This window comes from Anas platyrhynchos, chromosome 5, assembly GCF_047663525.1.
Source record: "Anas platyrhynchos isolate ZD024472 breed Pekin duck chromosome 5, IASCAAS_PekinDuck_T2T, whole genome shotgun sequence".
NCBI classification, from domain to species: Eukaryota; Metazoa; Chordata; class Aves; order Anseriformes; family Anatidae; genus Anas; species Anas platyrhynchos.
In genome coordinates this window covers 12,631,765-12,653,454 of record NC_092591.1, presented here as the reverse complement: position 1 = coordinate 12,653,454, position 21,690 = coordinate 12,631,765, and the positions used below count along the sequence as shown (strand labels likewise).

General features: G+C 45.7%; 1 protein-coding gene and 1 long non-coding RNA gene across 2 annotated transcripts; one reads left to right on the top strand and one right to left on the bottom strand.

Annotated features, from left to right (window-relative positions):
• The first annotated feature begins 569 nt into the window (after positions 1 to 569).
• LOC113843683 (uncharacterized) lies at positions 570 to 2,522 on the top strand. The gene is made up of 2 exons (XR_005266109.2): positions 570 to 1,275; positions 1,391 to 2,522. It is a non-coding gene; the product is annotated as an uncharacterized lncRNA (long non-coding RNA).
• DEGS2 (delta 4-desaturase, sphingolipid 2) lies at positions 2,293 to 19,471 on the bottom strand. Its single transcript, XM_027457500.3, has 3 exons — positions 19,336 to 19,471; positions 10,358 to 11,100; positions 2,293 to 3,933 (listed from the first exon to the last, which is right to left on the bottom strand). Exons 1-3 carry the CDS (start codon positions 19,415 to 19,417, stop codon positions 3,790 to 3,792), a joined length of 969 nt encoding a protein of 322 aa, XP_027313301.1. The 5' UTR covers positions 19,418 to 19,471; the 3' UTR covers positions 2,293 to 3,789.
• Positions 19,472 to 21,690: the final 2,219 nt, after the last annotated feature.

Sequence of the window (21,690 nt, the reverse complement as noted above, 5' to 3'; positions counted from 1 at the left end):
GTGCAACACCTCTGAACTAGAGGCTTAGGGGTGTCACTTGTTAATATTTCACACATCTGTTAACGCTGTGCAGCCTTTGATGAGCTTTATTTCATGGAAAGTGAAGTCTCATATCTGAGTACAGGATGCTGCGTCGGCACGGCTGAGCACTTAATAGCACACACCCACTTGTATCTATATCAGGTCACACTTTTTTTTTTTTTTTTTCTTTAGTGCCATTCTTCCCATTCTTTAGTGCAATCCTGGGAATTTCTGCTCGACTTGGTTCAGCGCAAGACTTACAAGGCAGCAGCCGTGATACCATCTTCTCAACAGCTTTGTGTAAACGGAAGAAGCAATCGGAGTTCAGCTATTGAAGTCAGCCCAGCATTTCTCAAGCCCCCTGCCTTGCTTCAGGCCTTCCTGAAGATTTCGTGTTGAAGGCCACGTCCCAGGAGCTGCTTCAGGAGCAGAGCCCTCAAGAGGCAGTGGCCGCCCCCAGACCTCGCAGAGCAGTGTGGCAGGACGGGGCAGGACGGACTGGGCAGCCTGCTCTGGGTGGCCCTGCTTGAGCAAGGGAGGACCAGGTGCCCCCCAAAGGCCCTGCCAACCTACACCGTCTTGGGGATCTGTGCGACTGCCTTTAAGCAACAGGACACCCAGGCAGGCAGGGGCAGGGCGGGCTCGCAGTTACTTATAAACTTTTATCTGCTTTGGCATGGAGAGCCCGTGGTTATGCTTCAGCAGCCTTCAAAGCAGCCCCATTTGTCTTTCAGAGCCCTTCTTTTTTTTCTTTTTTCTTTTTTTTTTTTTTTTTTTCTTTCTTTCTAGCTATACTGTAGATTAAATATGGGAATAGGGGAGAAATTTAAACTTATTTCAAGCACAAGCTCCAGGCCTGATTTGCGCTGGCTGTTTAGTGCCAGCTTCCCGCTTGGCTGGCTTAGCACAGTGGGACAGAAGTCCGTGTGGGAGATAAAGCTGAAAGACACTGATGTGCAACACAACACTGCAGCCCCAGGACCAGGAGGAAGAGACTTTCTGGTGGGAAGAACACAGCCAGGCACCAGTAACGGTGAAGATTATTATAGTCAGCTGCATAAATCTCACACAACAGCTGAGGTGTTCCTTAATTATAAACCCATTTAGCGGCACACCTGACAATGGCAAGTACTTTCCTAGACTGCTGCCTTGCAGGTGGTCACAACTGCTCTGTGAAACTCTATTTAAGGTTGAAGATGTTTGAGGAACTGCCACGGTTTGTGTTTTGCCTCAGAGCATTGCGTTGTGCCTAAGGTCAGCAAAAACTGCTGCCACTCGGGCTGTGTGAGGCCTGGATGCGGTGTGCCCCTACGTTAACATCAGCAACCTGCTGAACGTGAGCTTTTCTTACCCTCTGCTATCCCTGCAGGCCTCCTGTGATTGAGACAACAAACGGAAGTCTGCACAGGGCCGCTTAGTGGGAGCAGAACCCCAAGGTGCACGGGGACAAGCAGGGGGCCTGGCTGACAAGCAGTGACACCTCATCCCCCCGCCAGGTGCTAACCCAGCTCTACACCCAGCCGTGTCCCAGGGACAGGGAACAGCAGCAAGGAGAGGCCCGGGGCTCTGCCCGGTTCCAGCTGATGCCCCACGCTGCTTCCAAGCACAGCTCAGGATTAGCAGGGGTCAGAGCCGGTGTTTTGGTGGCTCTGGTGACAGGAAGGCACCAGGAGGTGGTGTTTGCAATAGTGGCACTGCCAGAGGATTTCCCCCTCACAGCACCTGCTGTAGTTTGCCTGTTCCTGCCATAGGGCAGGGCGCCCCTCCAGGCTGTGGAGGTTCTGCTGCCACACAGCAGCCAGGGCCATTTTAGAGCATCAGAAACCTGAAAGGGCATTGACCGTCTCCCTGACAGCTATTTGTCCATCATTTTTCCTCTTTTTGCATGGCCACACAATGAAGGGGATTTGTATTAATTTTTAACAAGTGGCCACAGGGAGGACAAGACCCCAATCTTCTCCAGCAGCAGCCACACTCATGGAAGCTCAGCTTGCCCCGCACACCCACAGGCACCAGCACTTCCAGCAGCTCCCAGTCCCTGCAGCGAGCAGGGGCACTGTGGCACAGCAAGGTGGGACCACGACTGAAATGCTGATGGGAGGCAGGGTCAGAAGCGGCTGACAATTTTGGTTACTTCCCCCGGGTTTATACCGGACCCTCTGTGTCAGGATAGGCCGGTAATGTGCAGATCATGAAGGTGACTGCATCACGGAGCAGCGAAGGGAACCGGAGAAAGGTCACTCCCCATGGAGGAGAAGTACAAAAGTCAGATTGAGGAACACAGCATAATCTTTATTATGGTTGTTATATTAGCTTGCTAAATTGGCTAAGAGAGTTGAGCAACAGCTTGCTAAGGACAAGGGAAGCTGAATACATGATGACAACGTGCCAGCAGCACTGGAGTAAATTAATAAAAAAGCCAAGCTCCCTGACACGAGCGCTGACACAAAGAAGCTAATGGGGGCTTCCATTGCCAAAGCTTCTTTTATGGGGAAAAGGCACACTTCAGCGAAGTGGCAGAAGAAATCTGCGCTTCCTCTGCTCTTCCAGAAGCCCAACCCAGGGACCAAGCCAGGATCTGTGAACAAACTGGTGCTCAGCCCCTGCGTCACAGAGGATCCTGCACTGCTGAGCAAGCCTGGCTATTGACCTGACTGCCAAAACCAGAGGAATGAGGAAACTGCAGGAAAAGGAAAATGTATGTGGAGGAACCCAAACTGCCACAGGCTACCTCAGCTGCCTGTTGTGCCTGGCTCACGCAAGTCCAGAAGACTGCACCAGAATGACTCACTGGATCCAGGGCTGCAGGAGGGAGGGACAAAACTGAGTTTATTGGGAAAATTGGGCTTCCCAGGCCTAACAGTGTACTCTGAGGGATCAACATGACTGTAAAATAATCCTTTCCTTTGTAATGTACATGGGTTTCCAGAAGAAAAAACAGTCAAAACCATTAGAGGGATTAAGCTGTCAGGTTGTTAGAGGACCTTTATAGATCTGTTCTCCTTTAAGCGCTTGGTAAGGACAGAAATTAGTAGTCAGCTTTCCAGAGTGCAGGGAAGAGCGAGTATCATGTGCTGAGTCTCCACAATTCATCCCTGCCACGTAACTACATTGAATATTAGATCCTAAGAACAGAAATGGTTTGAGAAAAGGTTTAAACAAAGTTCTGGAATAAAGGACAAACAGCAGCTACTAAAATAATGATCCAAATGTACAAAAATACATACATATCACATTTCATACACAAAATCTCTATCACCAGCCATTGTCAGGCATCAGACACTGGATTAGACAGAAGTGTGAGCTACAGGCACCCTTGTGTTCTCTTCTAGAGTATCATTTGCTACTGCACGCCAGTCATCCCTGCTTCCATGGTCCTGTGCATGCAAAGCATCTACATCACATCTGGCACGAAGAGAAACCTGCCCTCAGCTGCGCACACACACACACCAAATATTCTCCATTTGAAGCCCTGGGAAAAGCTTGTCCCAGGAAGTTAACTTACAGTCTAGACCAAGATTCATGTAAGTGCAGCTTGCTCTAGCATAGTTTCTCAGGGTTACATATACAAATATCCTTTATTTAAAAGTATTAGCAAAATAGTATCTAAAATAGTGCATCCAACTTAGGCACTTATCCTCTTGGTCTAGGGAGCACATAGCAACGTCATGCCAGCACAGAGGAGCATCCTTCTCCTCCCACACAACACTCAAACCACTCAAACAAGCAAACCAAATACCAGTGCAGCTCCTAGCTGGAGCTAGTCCGTTAATCTTCTTTTGCCAGCTTGCATTTTCTTTTAACCCTTGAATAGGGACTGATACTGTCATCAAAAACAAAGTCCCACAGGACTCGAATCCAGGACTGGTGATAGGGAAGGTTATCATAATATTCTGCTGCAATCTTCTTCACCTGGAAGAACAAGAGAGATAAAAAGCTGTTTAGCTGCACGGTGTCAGGTGTATTTCACTTTTCAGATCTGATAGCACAGCCCTAACCTGGAGTTACTTGTTATTGCTTGTGAGTTCCTGAAGTTCCTGAAGTTCAGCCAAATAAGATACACTTAAATCCATTTAGATACTTCGAGTTTGGATGCAAGTTCTGCCTCACAGTGCTAGATGATGGACCTCTGCCTTCAGTCAGAACCAAATTTCTCTCACTTGGGAGGTGGAGAGCTCTCCGCAGTGAGGTGACTAATCCACCCTACAAATTGCCAGCAATCCAACATGCTGTATTTAAGGCTTGCAATACTTGTCTGCTGAGGGTTCTGTCGAGGAGAGAAATAGCAATCGAGAAAATGCCGGTGACACAGCCTGGGCTATGCTTGCCTGTTTTTTTTTTTTTGTTTTGTTTTGTTTTGTTTTGTTTTTTCTCCATTCTGTTACCCCCATGCAAACCTGCAAGGGCTACCTCCTCCAGGCAGAGGAGATCCTGGGGGTGGTCTATTCTCTTCAGCCCAGTGTTAAAAATGCTGCAAAACTCCTGGGTAGATCCTGAATTTCACAAAGTTTTATCCCTGTTACAAATCCACACGTTTTAAAACTGTTGCCACCACAGAAGCATTGCATGTTTCCGTGGGTGGTGGTGCAGGAGGAGCAAGGTCAGAACCAGAGGACAGAGGTTTCAGACCTGGCAGGTTTGGGGAACTATGAGAATTCCTGGGTATCAGTGTTATCTATAGTACATTTCACCAAAAAAATAAAAACACCTATCTGAGCATTGTTTTATTAAAACTATACTTCCCAGACAAACAAAGCTCTGTGCTAAAGCAGTTTGTCTGGCTGGACAGCACGACTTCTCTCTTTAAAAACACTGCAGAATTTCAGAGCCAGCTACAAGGAGCCCAGCAAAGACTTCCAGGGAAATTGTAAATTTAGAGCTACACATAAATAGCCCTCTGGGAGGAGGGACTAGTCTGCATCCACCGTGTAATGGTGTAGTCTTAACGCAGCACTTTGTGAAAAGGTAAGATTCACAGCCGGAGCAAAATTATCACGGAGTCATAGACTTGTAGGGGTTGGAAGGGACCTCAAGAGATCATTGGGTCCAACACCCCTGCCAAATCAGGTTCCCTGGAGCAGGCTGCCCAGGTAGGTGTCCAGATGGGCCTTGAATATCTCCAGAGGAGACTCCACAACCTCCCTGGGCAGCCTGTCCCAGTGCTTTGTCACCCTCACCATGAAGAAGTTCTTTCGCCTGTTGGTGCAGAACTTCCCATGATCCATTTTGTGGCCATTGACCCTTGTCCTGTCCCCACAAACCACTGAAAAGATCCCTCTGTCTCCCACACCTGAGGTATCTATATACATTGATGAGATCCCCTCTCAGTCTTCTTTTCTCCAGGCTGAACAGACCCATGTCTCTCAGCCTCTCCTCATAGGGGAGATGCTCCAGGCCCCATATAATCTTTGTGGCCCTCCGCTGGACTCTTTCCAGGAGATCCCTGTCTTTTTTTTGTACCGGGGAGCCCAGAACTGGACACAGCACTCCAGGTGAAACCTGGAGTAAATTACAAGCCAGCGCTGCTCACTGCTGGTTACGTGGTTAGCTCAGCTCCCTAGCAGTCACTTCGCTGTGAGGCTGGTTGGGTAACACAAGTTTTGTTATGATCTTTTACTTCTCTACTTCAGCCCTTGTGCACTCCCTGTGCCAGTGGCATGGTAGTGTTGTGTTGGAGGAGGGAGATTTAATTCAGGTCTCATTATGCCTGCCACCGAATACCTATGACTGCCTGATAATTTCCTACATCCTGCTTTCAAGTGTTGGTCTGTACTTCAGAGGTGATTCATTTTCAGTGTGATGCAGACAACACCAACATTTCCCCTTGGATGCATTTGTTAATAGCTGGATGAAGGGTGATTTCCAGGCACTGGATAGGAGCTCTGCAGATGCAGATTTAATTCCCTGCTCTCCTCCTGTAACCACAGTAAGAAATGACTTAATCTGGGGTTTGCATCCTCCTCTTTCCCAGCTGGGTAACTAAACAGCCAGAGGATGAGAGGACGAGAGAAAGGACTGTTCACACTGTAAGCTCCTTGGTGAATAAAGGTCACCAGTGAGGCCCTATGCAGACACAAAGGATGTCCCAGGTCCCCATCCCCAAAAGCTTCCTATGGTACACAGCTACCCTGGCTGAGCACTTGAGGAGATCCCATAGTTTTCCTATTTTCCAAAGGAATGCAGCTGTTATCCAAGTGAAAACCACATTAAATTATTCCCATTCGTGATAAACAAGAAATGTCATCCCCAATTGCCACAAAACAGTTTTGCCACCAGGAAGCTTTCCACTGGGAAGCGTGAATTTTGTGATCGTGCACACCATACTCTGGAAGCAGGCAGCCCAGTCTTGGCTGGCAAGCAGCCTGCCAGCATCAAGGGATGGAGGAGTTGCTTGCTCACCAAGCATATCAGTTTAACACCTCCCAACAGGGTATGGTGCCATCTCTTTTTGAATAAGTTCATTCTGGAAACCAGAGAAGATGGCTCAGGGCTTGCACTGGAGTGGGCTACCCATCTGTGGGGCAAGAGCTCAGTAGCTCTTTGCTCCTGTCTCTGTTTAGCTTTGTGCTCAGCAGCACTTCGTGGAGGAAGGCAGGCAGAGCTTGCACTTTTTGCAAGGTCTCTGTGCTCCAGGCAGGAAAACTGCATGAGACGTACAGAAAGCAGGGAGAAAAGATAAACCATGATAAAATGTTTTTGACAAAGGAATGGTGAAGAGGAAAAAAATTGTGAATGTAGGTAGAGGGGACAGCTGAAGGATTTTTTTTATGGAAATGACAAGGAAGCATATTTGGTGCTTGTTTTCATTATACTAGTATATGGGAGGGAAAAGAAAAAATATATATATTTTCTCTTCTACAATGGATGTACACAAAAAAGGTTCCCAACAAAACTAGCTTATGGATTACCATTTGTTTCAGCATCTCCACATGCAAAACAAAATGATCTCCTCATTACCTTCCAGAGTAGTAGGCAGGAAGTGATTTATTTTTTTTCCCTTTAAATGCAGTCCCCTTTTAAATGCAACATCAAACTATCTTTATGAAGTATACTGTAGGCTAGAAAAGGCATCCCCCATGTCGCATTCTGGGTGCAGCACAAGACCTGTGGATGGCAGTTCTTCCAGGTAGCAATTTTTGCAACCAGTCTTACCATCATCTCAAAAAGGATGGTACTGTGACAAAGCATTTCTACATCCTGCCTCTGCCTTCCCCTTTCCAAGCTCTCCTTGTTGCTCTGGAAAGGCCCGTCTGCTTCAACTTCTTCCTCCCTTCTTAGAGATAGCAGCTAGAAGTGAATGAAAGCTACTGTGGAAGGACAACCCAAAATCAATGTCCACAATAAGCCAACGCTTGGCACCTGGTATATTGGTGCTTTCCTTCAAGTAGATCAAGGAGGTAAGTAATGAATCTTTTGGGTGGAAACTTTGCTTCTGGTTTTGTGTTTGTAGAGCACACAGCAATGCCCCCATCCCGCTCCACAGCACCAGATAGACACGGAAGTAAAATACAACCTAGTATTTCACCACAAGTGTTACAGACCTTTTGTCCTGAGGCAATCCAGGAGTTAGAGATCCTTATCATGAGATAAGAAAATTGTTTAGAGTGCTAGAAAGCAGAGTACAGGAGTTCCCTCCATACTCCTTGACTGAAGAGGAAGAAGAACTCAAGCTAGCCCCCCTGGCCATCACAGGGTTAATGAAACCTGTATTGCAGAAGGAGTACATCTACCATGTTTTCCAGTCTTGTCTGTCTAATAAATCTGGTTTCGTACCATGTCTTCCACTTTTCCCACAAGCTTAATGAATAACTTGTTTGCCTCTGGTAACACAGCAATTTTTACTGTTGTTTGTAGGACGAGTACTGAGTTCCTTCTGGTTCTCCTGTCTCCCCTCACTGTTAGTCTGTTCAGTCCTTAAGATAATAAAGAATGCATCTTCTTACTCACTTGGTGAAGAATGAAATTTTGCTGTTCTAAGGCTTCACACAAAGGCTAATCTGGCCATAAGTCTATAGGTATTTTTTAAAGAGATCTTTCATACAATGAAAAGTTTCGTGATCTCTTGTGTAATCTCTCATTATACTAGCGGGACAAGTTCTTACTGCACACTAATGTCACTCACTGTCACTCTCTGGCAGCTTATGGCACAGCCTACTATATTTCAATTTTTTCACAGTCCCAGGGTAAAGGTCTTTCTAGTGGCAAACATATTACTCAGAACATACTGGGTAGGACACCTGTAATAAAGGACAAAATTTACTTCTCTGATAAGCAAGCAGAAGATCCTGTTACTTTCCAAGCTTAAGATCCAGTTATTTTCTGATCCTATTTCTCCCCTGCTCTCTTTCACGCAAGAACAAAGACTTTCTTCCACTTTTTGTTTGCCAATATTTGAAGAAATGAGAAGTCATCCAAATCAAGCAATTCAATTATTAAACGTTTGAGTGCTTGAAGACTACGTGGAAAAAATACATCTTTGCTGAGTGAAAAATCTGCTGACCATTTAAGCAAGGTGAGATTCCTCCTCTACCTGTTATGAAGTTCATGCATTAAAGCAATTCAGAGAGAGTTTGTCCCCTCTCCTTCAACCAAAGAGGCAAAATTTTTTGTTCTCAATTTGCAGTAAAGAACAGACAATGTTTTAATGGTCAAACTGTTTTCTACAACAGCTGTTTTGACAAAGGAGTTCCCCTTTCATAATAGATTTTCACTTGCAAATGTTCACTTGTCAAAGATTCAAGTTTTCCATATTGTTCTATCAGGCAAAAACGACTGACAGGCCTGGTATCTCCTCCACCAGCAGGGCAAGTCTCAGTTGCCCTAGAGCTAGAAACACATGAAAACAAGTCCATGAAATTCAACTAATAACTCCATCCTCTTTACACGGGAGTGCAGACACTTCCAGCTGCTACACTGCCTCGAGAAATTACGCTAAGCTATTTGTGATGTGGGTGGGGAAGAGCTTTTCAGGTCTCATTTAGGTCTGGAGCAACAGTCCCAGCAAGTTCAATTAGTCACTCACCTCCCTTGTGTAAGATACAGAGCTTAACCTCTTTCTCTTGTTGTATTTACATTTCAGTAATCTAAGTATCTAAGCCTATCTAACAAGTTTGAACATTTGTAACTAAAGCTAAGCTCATGCATTTCCCAGCTGAGCTATCAGGTGTATCAGCAATAGGAGTGCCCGATGGGAGAACCTGACGTGAACGCTGGCTGCCCTGAACCCCACTGGGAGTAGCCAGCTTCTTCAGGACAGGCCTCTGGCACTCAAGGGGAGGCATTAAACAGAACTGCAGGCTGGATAGCTTCTTGTTTTAAACCTTTTTTGAGGAAGATTAACCCATAAAGCAGAGTTCCCAAACTCAATTTGCCATAAAAGTTGTGTCTGTGCTAGCATGGAGCTCACAGCTCCAGAGCTTCAGCCTCCTCAGCTCTGCCTCCTCCTCAGGAAGATGTTTCTGCAGTATCTCCTAAACAGCAGAAGATGTTTCCTCCCTGCTATGCCAGAAGATCTATGTGTAGGAGTAATACTCAAAGTCACGTACCTTTGGCACTGCGAGCACAACTGCCGAGGAACCCTCGCATTAAAATCCAGAAGAGCAGCTACATTCCTGGTGGTAGACTCAAAACCATTCCTAGACACCTGGGCTTTGCAAATTTGATTCCCACAACTGATAAAATGTAAACAACAGGGGGCTCAACTTTAGAAAGAGCAAAGCCATGGTGCTTTCCCTCTGATGGACCAGGCACCCTCAGTTTCTGTGGGTGGGGCAGCAGAGCTAAAACTAGTCATGTAGAGTGGGGATTTATTTCCTAGTGCTATTTGTGTCAAGCTGGAACACGCCCCAGCATTTATGTCATCTCAAAAATAGACTTTTGTTTGATGTTAATCAAGCAATAGAGTTAATACATAGATTGATCATTAGACAATTTTCAAGTGGTGATTGCCTCCTGACTCACTTCAGATGGGCCTTTGCTCTTTTAAAGACTCTTTAATGAGAGTCAAAACTGGGTAGCTGAAGAAAGGCAGTAGAGAAATTTAGACTATTGCTTGAGGATCTTATAATGCAAACAAACAAACAAACAAACAAAACCACACAACTACTCGAGCCCTCTGAGGCTCAGTTCATGTTTCCTCCAAATAACCTACATATTATAGCACTTTGGCAGCCATTTCTCTCAATGCCCTGGTTAAAAAGAAAGAATTAGAAACAAATTCGGAAAGCTTTCTCCTTTTTTCCTTTCTCTAAAAAAGAATCATCTATGATTTAGAGTGACTGCTTTGCGTCAGTTTAGAAGCCAGAAATCCAGTCAACTGTGCTCATGCTGTACTTACCACTGGCAACTTGGACCCAGGAATGCTGGGGAAGTCGTGGTGCTCCATGTGGTAGCCTACGTTAAAGGTGAGCCAGTTCAGAGGTCCGTAATAAGAGTAGGTCTCGTATCCTTTTAAAAACATGTAGTGTTCTGCTATGAAGTGCCCAGAAATGGGATGTAAACCCATGCAAAGAATTGTGCCTGCTATTAAGTAAATAACAGGTTTGAGCCCCCAAAGGTAGTAAATGGTAAGATCAACAGAAAACTGCACAATGGCATTAAAAATTTCCATCCGTGTGATTGCTTTGGGGTTCACATACAGCGGTCTCAGACTGTAGAAGAAAGGCTGGAGGAAGAGCCAAAGCAGTTTCCGAAGCGGTGTACAGAAGAACCAGCCTTCAAAGTCTGTGGGAATGTCCACATCCAAACTGTCCCCACCAAGGTACCGGTGATGGTCTATGTGGTATTTCTTGAAGGAGGCAGAGTAAGGGATACCGACTGGCAGGTTGGCAAAGATTGCAAACCATCGGTTCCACTTGGCCTGCTTGTTCCCAAAGGCGACGTTGTGTGAGATATCGTGGATAGCTAGTGTCAGTGAATGGTTGATGCAACCCCCAAAAGCATAAGCCCAGAAGAAAATCCATTTCCAAGATAAGTCTTTCACCAGATAGCATGCCAGAAACTGCGTAAAAACCATTCCAGATACAATCCACTTCAAGTGTGGATCTGGTCCCATCAGAGTCTTGATCTCTGGATATTTTGCTAAGGAGAAAAATGCAGAGAAAATCTCATTAATTCACAGGTAAACAATCAACACTGGTGCTCTTTATTTTTGTCACCTTAAATTTGAGGTTCTAGATTTATAAAATAGGAATTCCAGGGCAAAGTTACCACTACAGCAAAAACTTTATTACTGCATGGCCTCCATCCCCACTTACAGCTTCATGTCCAGTGCATGTGTGCACATATATTGGATGACCCTGATGGTCAACAAGTGGCACCATGCACCCTCATGAGGATGAGTATTATGATGTTAATAACCATTAAAGTAAGCTCAAAAAGCATCTTTTGTCAAGTTTTTCCACTTTTCTTTCTTTATGCCCAATCCAGATGCTATTTTCAGCAGAGGAGAGATACAGGTGCCTCCTTTGTAATCCTTTCCACACCTTGGTTTCAGACATACTAGCAGGGCAAGAGGGCTGTGCAACAGGCTCTCCTGGTTTTACTCTGTGGTTACATGACAATTGTAGCATTAAGAAAAGTTTCATAAGTGAGTGTTTGCCAGTGCTTACAACGTGCACAAGTCTTTGCACATGCTAACATCACTAGAAAATAAGTAATATTATCAGGAATTTTTAAGATACAGATTTTTTCTTCCCTATGTTTCCATTGATCAGTGCGTTCCCAAGTCACATACCAGAAAGAGGCATGAAAAATCACATAGCTAATCCCACATGCAGCCTCACAAGTACTGCAATACAGGATTAGAGGGACACGGATTAGACTTGCCAGGTCTGACTCATGTCAGTACAGGACCAGCTTACCAATCTTTGTAAAAGATCAATTGGATGGCCACCAAATATATATATATATGTATATATATATATATATAAGCTGGAATTCTTTATATATATATATATATACATAAAGAATTCCAGCTTATCTTCTGGGTGCTGCTCTTTCATCCACATCTCTTCTTTACAAACCCCCCACTTCTCACTCCCAGTGCTACCTTGCACTGGAATTTTTCCAGTTTAATGGCCTTTGCCCACCCATCAACCTCCCTGTTTTTACTCATACTCTGCATTTATCAATAATTGCAGCTCTCATAGATAAGACTGTAGGACAAGTCACTCATTCTGGAGCCTGAGGTTACACAATGTGTCCCTACAAATTTGATAGGCACATTTTATGAATAGAAAATCAAATGTCATCTGCCTATCACTGTGATACCGATGCCATAAAATGAGGTTAGGACGATTCGCATCTGTGCAGCTGTATGTACTATAAACAAACACTGGAGACAATACACATAACTTCATGTGACCTTGGAAGCAGTGCCAGGCACTGAGTGGGGGATGCAAATGAGTTGTTTTTTGTAGGAGTGAACCCTGAGGAGTCTGCAGCAGGACTTAAAGAAGCAGGTTGTCATGCTCTGCAACTATTCCAACAACCTTAGAGCCTGATGGTCAACTGCAGCCAGGCTCGACAGATGTGAAGAGACAAAGATTAAGTGTCATGGATGATGATGAGAGAAGGGATATCCTCGGTTCTTCCCCTTGTACAGACAAGGGGACAAAACCATCATTAGAAGTATTCAGGCAGGTGGGAAAGCGCTAGTAACACAACATTCACAAGTTACGCTAATTTTTTGACAAAAATCTCTTTTAAAATCCAGATTTTTATTTTCACTGTTTTGTTTTTGTCCTTTTTTTTTTTTTTTTCAGTTTTAGAAATTATACTTTTTCACACTAGAAGTGGTAACATGGTAGAAATTGTTCCCTCATACCTAGACAGGTACTAAAGGTTTTACACAAAGTGCCAGGATACCTGCTTTAAATAACTTCATATAATGACCTTGTCAGGAAGTCCATTATAGAAATATTTGTATATAGCTTAATGTCCGCCTTAGGGGTTTCTGTCCAAAAGTGAGAAATTCCTTTAGTAAATCAAGCAACCTCAAATTTTCAGTCATGCAGTTGGTAGAGAGAAGTTACTGCAGCTACCACACCGGCTGTTGCACAGATACAAAATGGCCCAATCTGTTCTGCCTGGCCAAATCAGGTCACTTCTATCAAAAAAAAAAAAAAATAAAAAAAAAAAAAATATATATATATATATTAAGTGGGCAGAAAAATGACTAAGCAATGCTTTATGCTGTAATTTGAGAACACCAAAAGTTTTGACCTATTTATTGTTGTTGCAGCTTACCTAGAAGGGAGTTCGGAGCAGTAACCAGCAGCAGCACTGTGTGCAAGCAGCAATGCGGGCAGCTTGCATTCATCACAAATGACAGCTATGAAGTAACTTGCTAGGGTTTAATATTAAATTGAATGTGATAAAATTTCTATCCAACAGTAAATTTTTGTGTAATAGTTAAGCCGAAACAGTGCATGCTTATCATTAATACTGATAACTGCTTCCTCTTTGCAGGAGGCTGCTGACAGGTGCAGCTGCAAAGCTCCTGAAGGCTCAAAGCTCCACCGGTGGAGTGGTCTGCTTGAGACCTTTCGTTTTGGGAGGGCTGCAAATGCAGAACCTTGAATGCTGACCCTTCCCAAACTTACTCTCCCTCTGGAGCCTGCTGGAGTTTCACACTAAGATGTATATGAATTTGCATCACGCTGGTCTTTCCCAAATCTCCTCTCTTTGTCTTCCTAAGCACTATTCCGTTATTAACACGATCAGTTTCTATAAGGCCAGAGTCCACTGCTTCCCGACAAGCACTGGGTCAGGGCGAGCATATGAAGATGGTCATAAAATATAATTTATAGTGAGCTCTTCTTTATCAACAGTCATGTCATGGATGGGGAACAGGAGCATGAGAAAAACAAACAAATATTCTGCTGTTCTAGGTAGAGGGGAGAAAAAGGAATGAAGAAACACAAAGTTATGTGACCATAGAGGACCAGGATTTGCCCTTCAGAGTACAACCAGGACAGTTTCAGCTACTCTGTCTCCACAGCACCTGCTTCAGCCTCCAGCTTGCTGGGATTTGTTAGCTCAGCCCAGCAGACAGCTTACCCCCATGCACTGCTTCCAGTTGTCCAGAGAGCCAACACACTGCCATTGGGAGAGCAGGCATACTGGGGTGGATGTACAGCAGTGCAGAAACATGACTTTGCTGTCTCCAAGGTCAGCACACGGTGAAAAAGCAGTGCAAGCACTTTAGCACAGTATGCAGCAGTAGTTAATAATTCTGCCCAACCCAACCAGCTCCGCAGTCTCCATGCCATAAACTCAGAGCAACTGAAAACTCACCGGGACGATGAAATACAGCACTTCCCACTTGTTCAACAGTGTGGATAAGAGAACAGTAGTCAAGAGAGAACAAATGCTGAGAGTTTATTTTCAAAAGCATTCATGATTCTGAAACAACTTGTTTACCAAATTAACAATTGCAGAGATCACTCCACTGTTGTGTGTAAGCATCAGTTACCTTTCTAGAGGTGTGCCTCATTCTGAAACACCACTGACAAAGAACATCAAGCTTAAAAAAATGTAGTCAGAGGACCTTTCCGGGAGTCCAGGAGCACTCAGCATAGTTCTACAGCCATCCCCAGTTAGGGCTGGAGTAATTGTTCCTAGAGAAGCAGTCACCAGTTCCTGGTGTTTCTCCTCCTCAGGGGACAGTGAATACCTGATCTAGCAAGAGATGTCCCTGCCAATGCTGGGGGTGGACTAGAAGATCTTTAGAGGTCTCTTCCAACCCAAACCATGCTATGATTCTACAAATACCTTGTTCTGAACCCTCACTTATTCTCTGGTCTCACTGATAAAGCTTTGTTTTAAGATAACTCTGGAGAGACCCAGTTAGACCTCAGTGAGGGCAACAGGCACAAATTGTCATTGCTTTGACACCACATACTTAGCATTTGCACATTTTGGTACAAGATTTGTACATGATTTGGACACGAGCAAACGATGGAGCTGTTCAGAAACACAGAAGTGGTGGAGTTAAAGGAGCAGCAGTGCTCACATCCATGAGAGGTAGTAGCACCAAGAGAAGGAATTTAATTTCTTCATCTTCCTTTACTTTGACCGCAAATGCAGCATACAGGTATAGTCACAGTGGGCATACTATTCAGTACAATGTTTTCAGAAGGCATGTTAAAAAGGAGGGAAAAAAAAGTCTGTGATGCTGCTGTCCTGGACTATGTTCTATTAGATATGAGCCCATGCCAGATCAAATAAGAGATACCAGGCACAGGGCGTTGGCTCTACCACACTACATCTTATATCAGAGCAGGTATTTGTACCAAAAACAAACAAGCAAATAACTGCTGACATGATAGTGTTTTGCTTTTTAGCAGCTCAGCCTGTGAACATGCTCACAAGCAGCACGGCCCATTTGAGTTGCATCTAATTCAAACCATACATGAGCCAGGACACAGGTAGGACACACCCAGAGGACAGCATGCATGACAAAAGCTTTGCTTTCCCTCATATCCTGCCCCCTCCAGCGTGCAAACTAATAAGGAGCCTTTTTGACCCAACTAATTACTCAGACGTTTTACATATCCACTACCCACGGACTTCTATTTGCCCCTCAGGAGCACCTGAGCTGCTTCGCGCTGCCAGGCCCAAGGGAGCTGGGTCACACAGAAGTGCCCACCAGAGGCAAAGCGCTGCGGTGGTGCCACGGTGCTGATAACAGAGGTGGATGGTGTCAGCACACCACTAGTCCAGCAGCTATGACCTCTTTGTTTATGCTTGGTTATTAGCTGGCTGGGAGTAAAGGGACATAGGAGTGTTAGAAAGAGTGCTCCCAACAACCTCAAACAAAAACATGCAGCATGGAGCATGATGAAGCCTTCAGTTTCTCGTAATATGTTGTCAGCAGAAGACCACGAACACCCAGGACATGGTCTTTCTGCTCGTGCAATTTATTTTGGAGGTGATCCCCAAAGGGAATTTGCATGAGCACGGAGACGGCAGCTATTCTGAATGCTCTGATCAGAGAACAGGCACATCAGTGGCAGCAGCGTGCCCACGTACTGCAGTATAAAGGGGAAACAGGCTCAGTTTCTTTGCCAGAAGCATGTGTAATTCAGAGCTTTGATTTATGCTACTGAGATATGCATCTTGCACATTTTAGTGGGTGCAATTTATCAGACTTTTCATAAATGTGAAGTTTAAGTAGGCAGAGGAGTCATCTGTAAGAAATACTAAACTAATCTGTAAATAAATGAGCAAAACTCCTATTGTCTGGAAACTGTTATACCCAGAAATTGGCTAAACGCAAAAATAAAATGGATTCTGGCCTTTACTTTGTGTCCTTTCTGTCCCTCCCAGTTTAATACCTCAGCATTCCTACAGGATAAAGCATCTACGCCATCTATGCTATAAAATAACTTGCCAAAGAACCAAGTATATAATCATGCTTGGATGTTAGATCATTCTCTGCTACTCCCAGTCTATCATGAGCAACACTGATTCAGCCCTCATCCTCAGCAGCAAACAGATGCTTCTCTAAGGAACCCGAGAGACAAGGCACGTTCTGACCAACCTACAGTATCTGTGAAGTTAGATCCAACACACAGCACATACAGGATCTCATTCTTCCCATGCCACAACATATTGCTCACTGCTTGCATTTGGAGAACTGATTGCAGATGAAATAACCATTCATTGTGTGCTTATGGTGTTACCAGCACCTGAGCAGTAAGTCTGTTCATTTTCTCTCAAGACAGAAAAAAAAATTGCGTAAAATCATAGTACTACATGAATTAATCCAATAGACCCTTACTGCCATTAATGTTGAAATATTAATTCTACTAGAAGCAGATATCCCCTCTACATTACACCTAGTCTCTCCCTCCAACAGCAGATGAAAGCCCTTCTTCCACTGGGTTAGTTTTCAGCCAGGTCTTTCCCTTACACAGCTTTCCACAATGTTATACAAATCTCAGTTCTGGCACAAGACAGTAACAGGCTTTCCATAAAGAGGAGGGTTAGAGGGAAACAATGAAACAATTTGGTCTAATAAACTAAAAAACGTGGCTAACATGACCATGAGTTTAAGAGTAGGATTGAAGTGCCAGCTTGGGAGACGAGCTCCTTAGTACCGTAGAGGCAGCTGGCACCTAGGCTGTACCAAGCACAAGCTATGTTTTAATACCTAGAGGCTAGGAGGAAAATACTACAAAGAGGTAAGGGACAGAAAAAGATGCATTACCTCTCCCTTGTGCAAAATGTGGATCTATTTGGTGGTGTAATTGTATCAGTTAGGAATCATGCCCCTAGTAGGCTCATCTGTTGCAACAGAGCCCTGCTATAAACCAGCTTCCAGCCAGCCCAGTCGGCACACAGCCCTCCTGCCCAGCGGATAACCATCTGCCCCAAGGATCACCCCTGAGTCAAATATGCCAGGGCTGCTACCTGGGAATCTGCAACCACTATGGCCAGAAAGCTTGAACCACCAGTACTTGAAAAGATCTCTCTAACTCAGAGGCATTTTTGTCACTCAGATATATCATCACCACCAACAAAAGTCATAGAGGCACCAGGGCTGCTAGCAATTAAACCAGGACACGAAACTCGGTTACTCCATAGAAACAGGTTGGGAAAGCAGCATAAGGAAATAGCGCGTCTGTGGAAAGAAGCTGCCTAATGTGTTTGTCAAGCTCCCCGCATTTTCTTCCCTTATAGATAATTTTCCATTTGCATTAAAATCCAAGTAGCCATGCCTGAGAGAGATCAACATCTCCAAAAGCTACAGCCTAAACAGAAAACAATCCAGTTTCAGTACTTAACTACTAAATCATTAACCTACAGGGAAGGAAGTACTTCCTTTATCGGCATGGAATGCTTCTGTCCCTAAAGCAATGCTGTACACAAAAATGTAAAATACGGGGATATTTATGGATGAATGTTCATATGTATAAAAGGTACACGAATCGTATTCTGCTCAACAGATGCTAGATACTTTGCCAAGTACACTTTAAATACCAGGGTTTGCTGACCCTCAGGCATTGAGCAATACGGTGACAGTGATTACACTGATATCACACGGGATGTCGTGATAGTTTCAATAACTTTTGGCGGCGTTTTGGCATTCATGACACTAGATTCGTGACCCTTTCTGCCCAGCTCGTCCATATCTCCACTTCCCCACCGCTCCTCCTGCTCCCTCGCTGGGGGGAAGGAGACAGACCTTGAGTCCAGCTGCTCTTTCTGAGCCCAAAACAAGTGTGGGGCAAAGCCTCTGCAAGCATTAGGCTGATAGATCCCAAAAAAAGAGTTTGCCAAGGCAAGGGTAAGGCAGCCCACGCACTCCAGCACCGCCTTTCACCACGGGCTGCAGACTCCACTCCAAGCAAGATGTGGAAAGGAGGCAGTTAGCCAGGAGGAGCCCCACCACACACTCTCCTACCCAGAGCTCACCAAAACATTGCTCCCATCACCAAAAGCATCAGCGGCACGACACCAAAGGGCAACATTTTTATACAATTATATCATTTGACTCTCTATCATTATTACAGAGTAATAGCTATTTTCCTGGATACTATTCAGACCTGTACCAGGATATTCCACCACCGTAACTACATGGGAAATGTTTTTCTAGCTTAGACCCATCCTGGATTCAGCTACAAGAGCACAGAGGAGCTGAGAGACGGCATTTGGTTATCGCAGCCCCTGCCCAGCCCTCAGCCACAAGCCCCAGCCCCTTCCTTTATGAGGGATCTTTAAACAACTTTATCCTGCTGATCGGAGGGAAGGAAAAATGAGTCAAAGTCTTCTTTATCGATAAAATGCCGAAGGGAAAAAAATCAGGAAATACTCAACAATATTCTGCAGGAACTCGGAATTATTGGTTCTTCTCAGAATTCAGCTTCAGAAAACTCCAAATCCCCCAAGCCAACATATTTATATGTACAGTTAAATGCTGCCTGCACAACAGGAAAAAACAAGGTAGCTGTACCTCCTTACTGCCAGGACAAAGCCAGCAACAGGGAATTCTGCTGCTCTCTGGCAAGCTCACCCACATCCCCATTCGTGCCACCGCCACCAAAAAGATCTGGCACTGAGGAGGGATCCCAGCCAAGCCCCGCTGCCTTGACAAGCGGAGCAGTTCGAGCTGAAGGAGGAAACTGTGTGGAAAGAAATTCCAGGAGCGTGTTGTCTGGGAGAGGCAGACAAGCTCCCCCGTGCTCTTCCACCTGCTGCACTAAAACCGGGGGGCATCTCGCCGTGCTGCCTCCGGAGGGGGAACAACCCCAGAGCCCCCTTCCAGCCCCGAGACCCCAACCCGGGACCAGCCCCCCCCCGACGTACCCAGGATCTCCTTCCTGCGCTGCGTGTGGGGCTGCTCGGTGTAGACCCACTCGAAGTCCCCCCGAGCCACCCGGTTGCCCATGGCTCCGCCGCGCTGCGCCCCGCTCCCCGCCGCCCTATATAGCCCGGCGGCCCGGCTGTGGGGCGGCGCCGGCCGCGGCCGCCCCGTCGGGGCGGAGGCAGGGCGAGGGGCGGCCGGGCTGTGGGGTGCCCCGGGGAGGGCTCCGCCCGGCGGCCGGGGGCACGAAGGGGGCCGGGGGAGGTGTGTGGGGGATGAGGGGAGGGTATAGGGGCTGTCGGGGGAGGTTTGGGGGAGGTCGGGTCCCCGTCGTGCCGCTGCCGACGTCGGGGGGTGGGTGGTCGCGGAGGGAAGGGAGGCAGCGGCACTGCGGGCTTGTCGCCCTGGGGCTTGGGGAACGGTTTTTGGTGATCCCGTGAATCCGCAGCCCGAAGTGGGATGTGATTTAGGGTGAAGCGCGATGGTGCGGGCAGCTCCCAGGCGGGGAAGCTCAGAAGGGCGAGCGGGTGGCCAGCGCCTGGCACGCAGCCCCTGGGCTCTGCTAGCCCTGGGCGAGCTGCCCTGGTAGCAGCCAGCCTTGGGCTGGGTCGTGCTTCGCTCCTGGGAGTCTGCGGCCCAGTTTCTGCGTCTGGTACGGGGAATCAGCGCTCCTCGGTAAGGAAGTCAGGCGAAGGATTTGCTAAGCCTAAAACTCCTCTCCAGCCTCTCTGATTCACAGGGAGAGGTGATGTTTCTCCACGCACAACCTCAAATTAAAGTGCTGCTCTTGTTCCCGCTGTGCTCTTGTGCAAGCCCGTACCTGACCCACTGTCCGTCCTTGGTGCTCGCTGTCCCTAGCATCGCTCCTTCCACTGACCACATCCCACTCAGATCAGCTCCACGCTCAGAAGACAATCTTATTTCCCGATGTTCTTGCTCATTTTTTAATCTCTCTCACTCACTCCTTAGTCTCTTACCCTTACAAATACCTAGCACAGTTGGAAGTTGCAAGTGGCAGAAAAAAAGCATAAAAATCTTTCAGGAAAATTTTTCCCTGTTGATATTTGCAACACAATCATCTCGTACTTTAGTCGTATTTAACCATTTAAGACTGCTTGTGTGAAATGATATGGGTTAAAACCCACAAAAATGAAAACAAAACACTGACACGTAACTGCTAGAAACCTGTGGGGTTTTCTTTAAATGTTTTTTCCTCTTAAGCGGTCTAAATTTAAACCCTTGAACAAAGCAGGTTGAGTGGAAGGAGCATGGTGTAAAGCAGCTCTGCCCAGAGCAGGCGTTTAACCAGTTGTCTCTGTTCAGTTGTCTCTGAAGGACAACTCTCTGTTCTCCATCGCTCCAACGTGAGGCCAGTGGTCACACACAAGGTTGCAGGGTCCAGCCCAGTTAGGACTGTTAATCTGAGTAAGGTTGTCACATGTTTCTGTAAGTAAGGAATTGTTCAGAGAGCAGATGCATCAGTATCTCAGCCTAAACCTTTAATTGGCTCTAATCCTTTGTCTTGTTGACAGTATTGGTGGAGAAGCCAAAGACAACAGGACAGTGATGACACTCGTCTGTCACTTCCTGCTCAGTAGTTCTTAGGGTGACTACAAAAGCAAATTAGTGGGGCAGCCCGTGTGGTTGACAAGAAAACAAACATGACTTCATCCCCAAAAGTTTATCCAATAGGCTGGTGCGCAGGGTAAGTTACGCATTGAAAGTGAGCATCCCTTTGCAGGCAACCGCACTGCCTTCATGTAGCTTATTGCTACGGGCTCAGCCCTACCACATGAGAGGAACAAAAAGCTCCCGTCTCCAGTGAGCTGGCATCTCTCTTTGAGGATAGAATTTCACCCTTTATATTTCTATAATAAACTGAACAAATTATACTAATTTAAGAGTAATTGTGGATGCCAGACAAACGAGAAATGCCAGCTTTAGAGTAAGGCTGAATTGTTCGGAATTGGCAGAGGTATTATCCAGTTCTGACCATTTGGCACCTTTTGTTTTACAGCACCCTAGTGAAGTGCAAACAGGGTTAGAATCATTCACGGAGGAAAAGGAGGGTGGATTTTAACCTCACCTGAGAATGGAATAATAGCCCTTGTAAAGAATATCATAACAACTGTGTCTGAGTTCTACAAACCCATGTACTCAGTGCACTTTATGGCGATTCAAACATGCTTCATATGGCCAGGTTCTCCTGGCTGTAGTCTTCCTTTCACCGGCAATTTCCTATACTTGTTCAGGACTTCTAAGAATCAAGAAATCTATCTGAGAGAAATTTTTAACATGGAAACGTGTTAATTGTGCTCCTCAGTAGGAGGAGCACAATTGCTGGCTCTGTACAGGGT

What these genes read in the sequence shown, in the direction of transcription:
- DEGS2 (XM_027457500.3), bottom strand. Translation starts at nt 19,417, where the DNA reads ATGGGCAACCGGGTGGCTCGGGGGGACTTCGAGTGGGTCTACACCGAG. An exon ending in GCGCAGGAAGGAGATCCTGG is followed by an intron (nt 11,101 to 19,335) that starts GTACGTCGGGGG and finishes TTTTCTCCTTAG; the next exon opens with CAAAATATCCAGAGATCAAG. An exon ending in CTGGGTCCAAGTTGCCAGTG is followed by an intron (nt 3,934 to 10,357) that starts GTAAGTACAGCA and finishes TTGTTCTTCCAG; the next exon opens with GTGAAGAAGATTGCAGCAGA.